The sequence below is a fragment of the Magallana gigas genome, chromosome 8, assembly GCF_963853765.1.
Source record: "Magallana gigas chromosome 8, xbMagGiga1.1, whole genome shotgun sequence".
NCBI lineage: Eukaryota > Metazoa > Mollusca > Bivalvia > Ostreida > Ostreidae > Magallana > Magallana gigas.
The window spans coordinates 19012902-19027785 of NC_088860.1; the positions used below are offsets into that span (position 1 = coordinate 19012902).

The 14884-nt window shown below is 32.9% G+C and overlaps 1 protein-coding gene across 4 annotated transcripts in view; it reads right to left on the reverse strand.

Annotated features, from left to right (window-relative positions):
- Positions 1–273: 273 nt before the first annotated feature.
- The window catches only part of LOC105332906 (biotin--protein ligase), a 34313-nt gene continuing 19702 nt past the window's right edge, over positions 274–14884 (reverse strand). For all 4 annotated transcript variants that reach the window (XM_011435644.4, XM_011435645.4, XM_066068282.1 and 1 more), the window contains exons 11-13: positions 7157–7271; positions 6247–6460; positions 274–3289 (exon numbers count right to left, since the gene is read on the reverse strand). In XM_011435644.4, the coding sequence (XP_011433946.3) occupies positions 3115–3289; positions 6247–6460; positions 7157–7271 (504 nt within the window). In that variant the 3' untranslated portion in view covers positions 274–3114. The remainder of the gene's footprint in view (positions 3290–6246; positions 6461–7156; positions 7272–14884) is intronic.

The window sequence follows — 14884 nt, forward strand, 5'->3', positions numbered from 1 at the left end:
GTTGAATCCTCATTATATTCAGGGGTTTCTTCATCGTAGAATTTGCATTCTAGTATTTTTTGTTTTGTTTTTAACGGTTGAACTTTATTTCTTATCCACAAACAAAGCATATAGTGCATAAAAGCAAAAATGTTCCGATGTGTGGTGTCATCTTGTAAAATTCATATGATTTACAAGAACGAAACACTTCTATAACAGTAACTCACACTTTTGCATTGATTTACAAGAGATTTTTTAAAAAAAATAACATAAACGACGAAATCATGTAATATCTGGTGCATCTATTTATTGACTCTATTTTCTACATTCCAACAGCAATTGCTTGGTAACAAAACTACCAACGCGAAAAAAAATATTTATTGCACAACACACAAAAGCACTTATTCAAGGATGAACAATATATAAATTACAAAATGTATGCGACATGCCTTCAGCAGTTTAAAGTACTCAAGTTTTATTAATACGGTGGCTCTAAATCTCAGTTCTTTTCTTGTGCATCTGCTTATTAAAACAACACAGAACAAATAGCAACGATCAGCCATTTTTTTTTTTGGTAACATATCCTAATGAAAGACAAAATTGGTTGCTTTTTTTATTCAAGCTTCTATGTGCCATAGATCTTGTAATTTATCTTGGCAATCCCAAACACAGGAGTATGTGTACCGGAACTTAAAGGATGTGAAACTCAATTTGAATGTTCTATGTGACCTTTCTAATTGAAATGTTTCACACAAGACCTAGTTAGAATGAACAATTTCTTTAAAAAATAAAAAAGAGACAGATCAAGAGAGAGAGGGATGATTTGCTCCTTGAAAAAAAAATATTCACACAAAAACACTGGAAGATGATGTTGCAATCTGATGAGACAGTATTCAGCTCATGTCATTATACAGTTCAATAAAACTTCTCACTTCTTAAAAGCTATAATACATGTATATGCAAAACAATAACAATGTAAATCAAACTATAAGGATAACTTGGGACAAAAACTTCCTAATGAATGTTTAAACAGAAAATCCTTGGAAAAACAACCTGTTTCATAAATTTCTTCAAAATATATCTTTTTTCTTGGATAACACTATATCCTTTGACAGTGGTACATGTACTGTCATCTCAACTTTGGGAGCTCACTTCAATAAAATAATGCATGTTACAAAATACGTTTTCTACACATTATCTGCCATAATACACGTTACAAAACAAGTTTTCTACACATTACCTGCCTTCAAAGGTGGTCATATTGAAGTGTACCTGATAAGACTGTCAAAATCAATTCTGACCTTTGAGTGTCCTCAATTAACATTTAACCTTGACCTTTAAGGTCACGAAATATAAACTGTCCATCTTTGAGGCTTTGTAGATACAATTAGAAGAGAGATGCTTTTAAGCATTTGTAAGATACATTCTGAGTGGAAATGGTTATAAACTTTTGTAAGTTACATTTAGAAGGGTGATGCTTTTAAGCATTTTTGATTTTTATCTGCTAGATTTCCCTTTCAAAATGCTAAAATGCTACACTGGCAAAAAAAATCAAGAAAATATCTATCAGCATCACATTCACTAATGTCAAATAAAGAGTATTAGATTTAAAAATTGCGAAAAAGGGAAATTTAGGACTAGGATTCATTTAACTTCTGTGATATTCACCTCGATGGTAAAGTGGCTAAAAGAAAACAGCTTTCCATAATTTCAAACTGAAAAGAAATATGGTGGAAAAAGTAAGGCCATCCTTTAAATAATGTTTGTTTAGAATAACTTCCTGAAGGTTTTTAGACCCAGGTAGGAGGGAGGGAATTTTTTTGATACTTTTCAAACTTGAAGTTTAACTAATTGAAAATTAATAATAAAAAAAAATCTCCATTTCGGAAAAAAAAAAAAAATTTCTAATAAAATTTTATCAGCGGGGGCATTTCAATGAGGTGGAAGGCAATTCCAAACAAACAATAATTTTATTTTGACCTAACCAGATCTCCAGGAAGAGCAAAATTAATAATCCTTTGATCTTATATCCTGACGCATTTCAAGAGATCTATGGATGAAATACTAGACTAACAAAATTAATAAACAACATGACATAGCAAATCAGTGTGCTGTACGAGTTTGCGTTGGAAAAAAATCTGAGCATATGTAGACGTATAAATAGGTGTAAACATGAAATATGGCACAACATTTAAAAATGTAAATAATACACGACTTCTACAATACTTTAAATAATTCCATTTTCTGACTTGTCACTACTCTATCTATATGGTGTAGACAAGGTGTAGGTTATCACAAGAATTTATATGTAGAAAAACAAACACTTGGTGCACTTTGAAAGAAATTGACGGTTGCTTGGTGTTACAAGTAATGGGATCTTTAAGTCTCTTGGACTTGAGACATAAACATTCCTGAGCAATTTTTTTTAAGGTCATGGCTTGGAAATTTGGTGAATTATGTGAAAAGCAACTTTCCAGTAAAATTACTCCCCAAAAATTAGACAGACCTATGTGCTATGAAATTCATTACTATACAGTTGAACTTTGATATCTCCAACACTGATATCTTGAATACAATGTATATGTCGAAGTGATTTTTAAGTCCTAACAACTTATTTTTAAAATTATTTTACCCTCAATATCTCAAATACTTGGATATCTCAAAATTTTAAAATAGTCCCATCCAGTTCGAGATGACGAAGTTTGACTGTACTAGTATAAACATTTATGTTCAAGATTAAGGAAATGAAATGTTTGTTCATATTCCTCATGTTTTTCAATAACAATTAGTACATAAAATTTCCTGTGAAATAATCAACCTGTACATCCTGGCCAATTTCTGCTGGTGAGAATGAGGATGATGATATTGAATAAATTAACCAACTGGCTCTGCTAAAAGACATTTTCAACCAATGAAAACAATGATGAGGATGATAATGGGTCATTTTACACTCTAGATCTGCTATTAACAGACATCTTTTAGTGATGAGAATGACGATGATGATGTTCATGGATCTATTTTCCACTCTTGATCTGCTAACAAACAGTCTAGCTAGCCTGTTCAATACACGGGTACACAGGTATATCTAGGGCTGGATTTGCTGCATCCAGGTAAATCTCCGACTGGAGCGGACCCTCAGTGTGTCTTCATGTGAATCAAGTTCCTCATCATATCGTAACTGTTTCCGTCCGGCTGCACACTGATGGTTTTGCCCCCATCTTTTGATTTGATCTCCAGGTATCCATACTCATCCACCCCCTGGACAGTGAAAACTTGGTCTCCCTCAGTGTCCAGTTGTACTTGATGGTTTCTACAAAACCAAAGAGCGGGATTCGATAAAAATAAGTCAAATGATTACTAAATATGGGCATGTTATTAACCCTTTTGCAATTACGCCTAATCATGGTTTTGAAAAAGTTACCTGTTTTAAAATTCACCCTTTCACACGCAATTGTGGATAAAAAAGAGTAACCTGCAAATTTCAGGATTAAAGATTATGTTTACTCAGTGGACGAAAAAAAAATCCACTAATAGGAGCGAAAAACTACTTATTGTGCATTGTATCCCTAGTATTGTGGTGCTATTTTTCACTTTCAAATAACTAGGTCAATGACTTACTTTTTATGCTAATGACCTCTGAGTGTTTATTGAAAAAATTGTCCACCCTTTCCAAGGTTTTCCTTATTTTGCAATTATTAGAAATAATAAAACAGTTTGTTGGTTGGGAAATGATAAAATATGAATACCTTTACAAAATTCATTTTTGAATGAATCGTTTGAAGCTCATAATTTAAATTTAATTTGGTCCAAATTTCCTCTATCAATTTTCAAAGTTCTACCCAAGCATTTTTGATCGAGTTTTACAAAAAACTGACTAATAAGGGCTCCAAACCATTAATTGCATAAAAATATTTCTATTGTCTGTATTCTGTTGACATTAACATTAAATAAGGTCAACGATCAAATTTTCAAGATAATCTATCTGGAATTAATTTTATGTATTTTAGAAATTTTTCCCATCGCGAGCCAGCCACTGTGATATAAAATGATACACAAGATAATACAATCATAAAAAATGTAAAATGATGTAAAAAAACAAAACCAAAAAAACTTACAGAAACTTAACTTTTGCAATATACATTGCTACAGTAAGTTTTTGAGAGAAAATAAGAAAAATGAACAAATTAGTCCAAATTTCCTCTGTTTCAATTTTAATCTACCTTTGTCGCAGCATATCTTCCTCAAATAAACAAAACATGGATATCAATATTGATATTTGTTATTACATTGTTATTTTGTGTTTTTAAAACAACTTTTGACCTCAGGTATTGAACTTAATGTAAAAATATTTTATTGAAATCTTAAACCCTGAGTAAATAAACATAATCCTTAAGTTTAGTTTTAAATTAGCCCATTTAAATTGCACTGTCACTGAGGACAAATGTCAAAAGTAAAATTTTCCGTGAAGTCATTATCTATGTTAAGATTCTATTTTGGCCCGGCTTCTAAAAATCAGAATATTGTTTCAGGTATGGTAGATTGGGTCGTTTTTTCCAAAGGGGAACATTTTCAATCCATTTATCAAACAATTTTGGTCTCACTGGCAGTACATTTATATTGTGTCAGAATATCATTAAATTTTACATATTTTAGAAATTAAATCAAGATAAAATTTAAATGTTCCAATTTTCTTTACACCTTAATTTTCTTAATATGTAAAATATTTTAAAAATTGCTTTGAATGAGCAAATTTTTTCCTCTCATTTAATAATCAGACTTGAAAAAACACTTTTATTTAATGAAACATTGGTTTTTCCTAGAAAATAAAAAAACATTTATGATTCCTAGAAAGTAAAAATTCCTTTAAGATAAGCCATTTTGAAAAAAAAAATGTGACATGCAGGAAACAGCAAAGTCAAGATGTTGTGTTTCAAATTCTAAACGAGAGTATTGGGATCGTATTAAAACTCATGATCTTTGTCTGAAAATAGCTATTTGTCAATAAAAACAAATCAGAATATGAAGGTTATCCCTATGGTGCGTATTTGAACAATTGAAATGCAAATAACTTCCAATCTTGAAAACTGTTGTAGGAGTTATTTGAACCAGCGATTTACACGGTATGCCTGCACAGCAATTGCAGATACATGTATATGTAATGCCATGATCATCAGAAAACTGTTAAATATCATCCCAACAAAATTTTGATATGAATAAGTAATACCAATGCTTTGATTTATTGTTTTTTTTAATAACATTTTAGAATTTTGATAGGATGGAGTTGTAAAGTGCATGTGGCAAGATTGTAATATGAATCACATGTAAACATTAATTAGTGTAAGTGCATACAGTTTTGCATGTATGCATTATCAAGTGAAAATTAAACACAAAACATTCAACTACAATAAAACATGAATATGATGAAATGGTTAACAATCAAATCCAATGTCATTTGCAATAGACTGAATCAATTTATCAAATTTTAAAAAACTTAAATTCCTTCAATACTTTGATATATTAATGGTTTCTCCAAAAATATTAGTATTCTTCTAAAACTGTTATAAGTGTAGTTTGTTCAACAGTTATGTCGATTTATGCAACTTACTTATGTAACAAACTTTGATCTGTTAGAAAATACACATACATATGTACACCCCTATTTCATAATGTACTGGATTTTTCTCTAGTTGACATTGACTTTTTCCACTCAGCATTTTGTGTGATAAACCCAGCCATGTGTTAATTCTCTTCAACATGAAATGATTTTGGCCGGCCCAAGGTCCAAGGTCTCCCCCTTGTAGGGTTTAACATTTCAAATCCAGGGATTGGTCACAGCACTTAATGTACCGTGGTGACAGGATGCAAGAAATAATAATGGACTAGATCAGGATTCAAACCTAGGCCTGCTGAATCTCTAGTCAAGAGCTCTACCAACTGAAAACTAAGACCAGTCTGGCTGTCACATGTAAGACAGACAAACATTTAACTTTTTGGTCTAGATAAATTCCATTATTGTGGTAATTTTCAAAAAATGTTTTTTGGAAAGCAACCCAATTTATACCATAATATCATTTTTTATGGTACATCAAGGTTCAAAAACTAACTTTAGTCATCAAGAAATAAAATATGTTAGCTTTGGCCTTCTGAAGACAACCAATGGAGTTAAATGCTTATCTTGATTCAAAAGTTTCAATTAATAATATTTTTTTCTACATGTTTAAATTGCTACAAGTATACATCAGAAAAAAAACCTCAACAGATTCTTACCCATGTAGCCATCTCTGATAATATTTCTTGCAAAACCCTGTGCGGCCATTGAGTTGGAAATCTTTGATAAATTCTTCAATCAAGTTAACAGTTCGAGCCAACAGTTTTTCCTTGGTCAGCATTGGGAGAGAGGTGCTGTGCTCCTTGTTATACTGCTTGATGATGTCATTGATACAGATGGTGGGGTTAGTGTTACTCACATTGAAACCACAACCTGTAATTATACATTTCATTAAAAAAGTAATCTGGTAATGAAATGTAATCTGGTAATAAAATGTAATCTGGTATCAAAATGTAATTTGGTAATAAAAATGTAATCTGGTAATAAAATGTAATGTGGTATCAAAATGTAATCTAGTAATAAAAATGTAATCTGGTATAAAAATGTAATTTGGTAATAAAAATGTAATTTGGTATAGATACATGTATAATATGCACTGATTCTTGATCAATATTCAGTTTTAGGAACAAATATGGTAAAGCTTTAAAAACAACGAGATCAGCTAACATTTTCTGTATAATGTACACTGAGCAAGTAAACTGTATTCAAAAGGAACCTGATTTTATAATGTAATCACCAGTGGTTCAAAAGTGCTTTGCATTATAAAATCAAAGCTCAATAAACTGTAAAATTATGCCAACAAATTGACTTTGAAACAGATTAATCAAATGAAAAAATAAATCTATGAAATAATGACCTAGTAATGCTTTGACCTTTTTGTCTCAAATAACATCAAAAAACATTTAAAAAAATGTAAAATACATAATGACCTAGTTATGATAAAAACTCTTTTTGTCTCAAATAAAACCCAGTGATTCCTTTTGAGTGCTGACTTCAATTGGATTCAGCTCCAGCAGTCTGGGAGCAGACTTCAATGGGATCGATATCGAGTGCTCTTTTGGAACTTACCAATTATAGCATCACAGGCACCTCCCATCAATGAAGACTTGACGACGACTCCACCTAGCTTCATCTTGTCACTGTAGTAAATGTCATTGGGCCACTTCAATCGCAAGTCAACGTTCTGAAAGGCAAATTTACAACAGACCTTGTAACAGTTGAATCTATAAAGTTGCACGAAAGAGTGGAAATTTCTCAGCTGTAAACTGAAATGTTCCTGTAGAGCTAAATCATATTAACTATCAGAATTACACATGGCAATAAAATGCACGGACCAGTTTAGAAAAAAAGCTGACTGTCTGAAATACAATGCACAATGTGATTACTCAATCACACAATGGAAGATGTAAAATCAGACTTTAAAGATATTAATCTTGATCATAATATATGGCAGTGTTAAATTATTAAGAAAATTCTCCAAAGTTTCTTTTGTTTTGACAAATGCAAATGCTTAGTTTGGATGGTGTGTGCTATATGTTTGGATGGTGTGTGCTATATGTTTGGATGGTGTGTGATATATGTTTGGATGGTGTGTGATATATGTTTGGATGGTGTGTGATATATATGTTTGGATGGTGTATGATATATATGTTTGGATGGTGTGTGATATATATGTTTGGGTGGTGTGTGATATATACCGGTATGTTTGGGTGGTGTGTGATATATATGTTTGGATGGTGTGTAATATATGTTTGGATGGTGTGTGATATATATGTTTGGATGGTGTGTGATATATATGTTTGGATGGTGTGTGATATATATGTTTGGATGGTGTGTGATATATATGTTTGGATGGTGTGTGATATATGTTTGGATGGTGTGTGATATATATGTTTGGATGGTGTGTGATATATATGTTTGGATGGTGTGTGATATATATGTTTGGATGGTGTGTGATATATATGTTTGGGTGGTGTGTGATATATATGTTTAGATGGTGTGTGATATATATGTTTGGATTGTGTGTGATATATATGTTTGGATGGTGTGTGATATATATGTTTGGATGGTGTGTGATATATATGTTTGGGTGGTGTGTGATATATATGTTTGGATGGTGTGTGATATATATGCTTGGGTGGTGTGTGATATATATGTTTGGGTGGTGTGTGATATATATGTTTGGGTGGTGTGTGATATATATGTTTGGATGGTGTGTGATATATATGTTTGGGTGGTGTGTGATATATATGTTTGGGTGGTGTATGATATATATGTTTGGATGGTGTGTGATATATATGTTTGGGTGGTGTGTGATATATATGTTTGGGTGGTGTGTTATATATATGTTTGGGTGGTGTGTGATATATATGTTTGGGTGGTGTATGATATATATGTTTGGATGGTGTGTGATATATATGTTTGGGTGGTGTGTTATATATATGTTTGGGTGGTGTGTGATATATATGTTTGGGTGGTGTATGATATATATGTTTGGGTGGTGTGTGATATATATGTTTGGGTGGTGTGTGATATATATGTTTGGGTGGTGTGTGATATATATGTTTGGGTGGTGTGTGATATATATGTTTGGATGGTGTGTGATGTTTGGATGGTGTGTGATATATGTGTTTGGATTGTGTGTGATATATATGTTTGGATGGTGTGTGATATATATGTTTGGATGGTGTGTGATATATATGTTTGGGTGGTGTGTGATATATATGTTTGGATGGTGTGTGATATATATGCTTGGGTGGTGTGTGATATATATGTTTGGGTGGTGTGTGATATATATGTTTGGGTGGTGTGTGATATATATGTTTGGATGGTGTGTGATATATATGTTTGGGTGGTGTGTGATATATATGTTTGGGTGGTGTATGATATATATGTTTGGATGGTGTGTGATATATATGTTTGGGTGGTGTGTGATATATATGTTTGGGTGGTGTGTTATATATATGTTTGGGTGGTGTGTGATATATATGTTTGGGTGGTGTATGATATATATGTTTGGATGGTGTGTGATATATATGTTTGGGTGGTGTGTTATATATATGTTTGGGTGGTGTGTGATATATATGTTTGGGTGGTGTATGATATATATGTTTGGGTGGTGTGTGATATATATGTTTGGGTGGTGTGTGATATATATGTTTGGGTGGTGTGTGATATATATGTTTGGGTGGTGTGTGATATATATGTTTGGATGGTGTGTGATGTTTGGATGGTGTGTGATATATGTGTTTGGATTGTGTGTGATATATATGTTTGGATGGTGTGTGATATATATGTTTGGATGGTGTGTGATATATATGTTTGGGTGGTGTGTGATATATATGTTTGGGTGGTGTGTGATATATATGTTTGGATGGTGTGTGATATATATGTTTGGATGGTGTGTGATATATATGTTTGGGTGGTGTGTGATATATATGTTTGGATGGTGTGTGATATATATGTTTGGGTGGTGTGTGATATATGTTTGGATGGTGTGTGATATATATGTTTGGATGGTGTGATATATATGTTTGGGTGGTGTGTGATATATATGTTTGGATTGTGTGTGATATATATGTTTGGGTGGTGTGTGATATATATGTTTGGATTGTGTGTGATATATATGTTTGGATGGTGTGTGATATATATGTTTGGGTGGTGTGTGATATATGTTTGGATGGTGTGTGATATATATGTTTGGATGGTGTGTGATATATATGTTTGGGTGGTGTGTGATATATATGTTTGGATGGTGTTTGCTATATGTTTGGATGGTGTGTGATATATATGTTTGGATGGTGTGTGATATATATGTTTGGGTGGTGTGTGATATATGTTTGGATGGTGTGTGATATATATGTTTGGATGGTGTGATATATATGTTTGGGTGGTGTGTGATATATATGTTTGGATTGTGTGTGATATATATGTTTGGGTGGTGTGTGATATATATGTTTGGGTGGTGTGTGATATATATGTTTGGATGGTGTGTGATATATATGTTTGGATGGTGTGTGATATATGTTTGGATGGTGTGTGATATATATGTTTGGATGGTGTGTGATATATATGTTTGGGTGGTGTGTGATATATATGTTTGGGTGGTGTGTGATATATATGTTTGGGTGGTGTGTGATATATATGTTTGGATGGTGTGTGATGTTTGGATGGTGTGTGATATATGTGTTTGGATTGTGTGTGATATATATGTTTTGATGGTGTGTGATATATATGTTTGGATGGTGTGTGATATATATGTTTGGGTGGTGTGTGATATATATGTTTGGGTGGTGTGTGATATATATGTTTGGATGGTGTGTGATATATATGTTTGGGTGGTGTGTGATATATATGTTTGGGTGGTGTGTGATATATATGTTTGGATGGTGTGTGATGTTTGGATGGTGTGTGATATATGTGTTTGGATTGTGTGTGATATATATGTTTGGATGGTGTGTGATATATATGTTTGGGTGGTGTGTGATATATATGTTTGGGTGGTGTGTGATATATGTTTGGATGGTGTGTGATATATGTTTGGATGGTGTGTGATATATATGTTTGGGTGGTGTGTGATATATATGTTTGGGTGGTGTGTGATATATATGTTTGGGTGGTGTGTGATATATATGTTTGGGTGGTGTGTGATATATATGTTTGGATGGTGTGTGATGTTTGGATGGTGTGTGATATATGTGTTTGGATTGTGTGTGATATATATGTTTGGATGGTGTGTGATATATATGTTTGGATGGTGTGTGATATATATGTTTGGGTGGTGTGTGATATATATGTTTGGGTGGTGTGTGATATATATGTTTGGATGGTGTGTGATATATATGTTTGGATGGTGTGTGATATATATGTTTGGGTGGTGTGTGATATATATGTTTGGATGGTGTGTGATATATATGTTTGGGTGGTGTGTGATATATGTTTGGATGGTGTGTGATATATATGTTTGGATGGTGTGATATATATGTTTGGGTGGTGTGTGATATATATGTTTGGATTGTGTGTGATATATATGTTTGGGTGGTGTGTGATATATATGTTTGGATTGTGTGTGATATATATGTTTGGATGGTGTGTGATATATATGTTTGGGTGGTGTGTGATATATGTTTGGATGGTGTGTGATATATATGTTTGGATGGTGTGTGATATATATGTTTGGGTGGTGTGTGATATATATGTTTGGATGGTGTTTGCTATATGTTTGGATGGTGTGTGATATATATGTTTGGATGGTGTGTGATATATATGTTTGGGTGGTGTGTGATATATGTTTGGATGGTGTGTGATATATATGTTTGGATGGTGTGATATATATGTTTGGGTGGTGTGTGATATATATGTTTGGATTGTGTGTGATATATATGTTTGGGTGGTGTGTGATATATATGTTTGGATTGTGTGTGATATATATGTTTGGGTGGTGTGTGATATATATGTTTGGGTGGTGTGTGATATATATGTTTGGATGGTGTGTGATATATATGTTTGGGTGGTGTGTGATATATATGTTTGGATGGTGTGTGATATATATGTTTGGGTGGTGTGTGATATATATGTTTGGGTGGTGTATGATATATATGTTTGGATGGTGTGTGATATATATGTTTGGGTGGTGTGTGATATATATGTTTGGGTGGTGTGTGATATATATGTTTGGATGGTGTGTGATATATATGTTTGGGTGGTGTGTGATATATACCGGTATGTTTGGGTGGTGTGTGATATATATGTTTGGGTGGTGTGTGATATATATGTTTGGATGGTGTGTGATATATATGTTTGGGTGGTGTGTGATATATATGTTTGGGTGGTGTGTGATATATATGTTTGGGTGGTGTGTGATATATACCGGTATGTTTGGATGGTGTGTGATATATATGTTTGGATGGTGTGTGATATATATGTTTGGGTGGTGTGTGATATATATGTTTGGATGGTGTTTGCTATATGTTTGGATGGTGTGTGATATATATGTTTGGATGGTGTGTGATATATATGTTTGGGTGGTGTGTGATATATGTTTGGATGGTGTGTGATATATATGTTTGGATGGTGTGATATATATGTTTGGGTGGTGTGTGATATATATGTTTGGATTGTGTGTGATATATATGTTTGGGTGGTGTGTGATATATATGTTTGGATTGTGTGTGATATATATGTTTGGATGGTGTGTGATATATATGTTTGGGTGGTGTGTGATATATATGTTTGGGTGGTGTGTGATATATATGTTTGGATTGTGTGTGATATATATGTTTGGGTGGTGTGTGATATATATGTTTGGATTGTGTGTTATATATATGTTTGGATTGTGTGTGATATATATGTTTGGATGGTGTGTGATATATGTTTGGATGGTGTGATATATATGTTTGGATTGTGTGTGTTATATATATGTTTGGATGGTGTGTGATATATGTTTGGATTGTGTGTGATATATATGTTTGGGTGGTGTGTGATATATATGTTTGGGTGGTGTGTGATATATATGTTTGGATGGTGTGTGATATATGTTTGGATTGTGTGTTATATATATGTTTGGGTGGTGTGTTATATATATGTTTGGATTGTGTGTGATATATATGTTTGGATTGTGTGTGATATATATGTTTGGATGATGTGTGATATATGTTTGGATTGTGTGTGATATATATGCTTGGATGGTGTGTGATATATATGTTTGGATGGTGTGATATATATGTTTGGATTGTGTGTGATATATATGTTTGGATTGTGTGTGATATATATGTTTGGATGGTGTGTGATATATATGTTTGGATGGTGTGTGATATATGTTTGGATGGTGTGTGATATATATGTTTGGATGGTGTGTGATATATGTTTAGATGGTGTGTGATATATATGTTTGGATGGTGTGTGATATATGTTTGGGTGGTGTGTGATATATATGTTTGGATGGTGTGTGATATATGTTTGGATGGTGTGTGATATATATGTTTGGATGGTGTGTGATATATGTTTGGATGGTGTGTGATATATGTTTGGATGGTGTGTGATATATGTTTGGATGGTGTGTGATATATGTTTGGATGGTGTGTGTGTGATATATGTTTGGATGGTGTGTGATATATGTGTTTGGGTCGTGTGTGATATATGTTTGGATGGTGTGTGATATATATGTTTGGATGGTGTGTGATATATGTTTGGATGGTGTGTGATATATATGTTTGGATTGTGTGTGATATATATGTTTGGATGGTGTGTGATATATGTTTGGATTGTGTGTTATATATGTTTGGATGGTGTGTGATATATATGTTTGGGTGGTGTGTGATATATATGTTTGGGTGGTGTGTTATATATATGTTTGGGTGGTGTGTGATATATATGCTTGGATTGTGTGTTATATATATGTTTGGGTGGTGTGTGATATATATGTTTGGATTGTGTGTTATATATATGTTTGGGTGGTGTGTGATATATATGTTTGGGTGGTGTGTGATATATATGTTTGGGTGGTGTGTGATATATATGTTTGGATGGTGTGATATATATGTTTGGGTGGTGTGTGATATATATGTTTGGATTGTGTGTTATATATATGTTTGGGTGGTGTGTGATATATATGTTTGGGTGGTGTGTGATATATATGTTTGGGTGGTGTGTGATATATATGTTTGGGTGGTGTGTGATATATATGTTTGGATGGTGTGTGATATATATGTTTGGATTGTGTGTGATATATATGTTTGGATGGTGTGTGATATATATGTTTGGATTGTGTGTGATATATATGTTTGGATTGTGTGTGATATATATGTTTGGATGGTGTGTGATATATGTTTGGATGGTGTGTGATATATGTTTGGATGGTGTGTGATATATATGTTTGGATGGTGTGTGATATATATGTTTGGGTGGTGTGTTATATATATGTTTGGGTGGTGTGTGATATATATGTTTGGATGGTGTGTGATATATGTTTAGATGGTGTGTGATATATATGTTTGGATTGTGTGTGATATATATGTTTGGATGGTGTGTGATATATATGTTTGGGTGGTGTGTGATATATGTTTGGATGGTGTGTGATATATGTTTGGATGGTGTGTGATATATGTGTTTGGGTGGTGTGTGATATATGTTTGGATGGTGTGTGATATATATGTTTGGATGGTGTGTGATATATATGTTTGGATGGTGTGTGATATATACCGGTATGTTTGGGTGGTGTGTGATATATATGTTTGGATGGTGTGTGATATATATGTTTGGATGGTGTGTGATATATGTTTGGATGGTGTGTGATATATGTTTGGATGGTGTGTGATATATGTTTGGATGGTGTGTGATATATGTGTTTGGGTGGGGTGTGATATATGTTTGGATGGTGTGTGATATATATGTTTGGATGGTGTGTGATATATATGTTTGGATGGTGTGTGATATATATGTTTGGATGGTGTGTGATATATGTTTGGATGGTGTGTGATATATGTTTGGATGGTGTGTGATATATATGTTTGGATGGTGTGTGATAGCTGATAAGAGAGAAAGATGAAAGTACAATTTCAAATATAATAAAATAGTAATAAAATATAATATAGACAGTTAATTAGGCCAAATAATTTTCATTTAAGGAATTTAATTGCAACACCTAAAATGCCAATAATTTGGTCATTCAACTCTTCCCTTAATTTTTTTTCTCAAAATTTTAATATTTAGCATTGAACAAATCTTTCTGCACTAAATCAAATTGAAATGGAAAACTAATCAATTATCTGTATTAGAAAAGCATGTTTGCCACCTTTG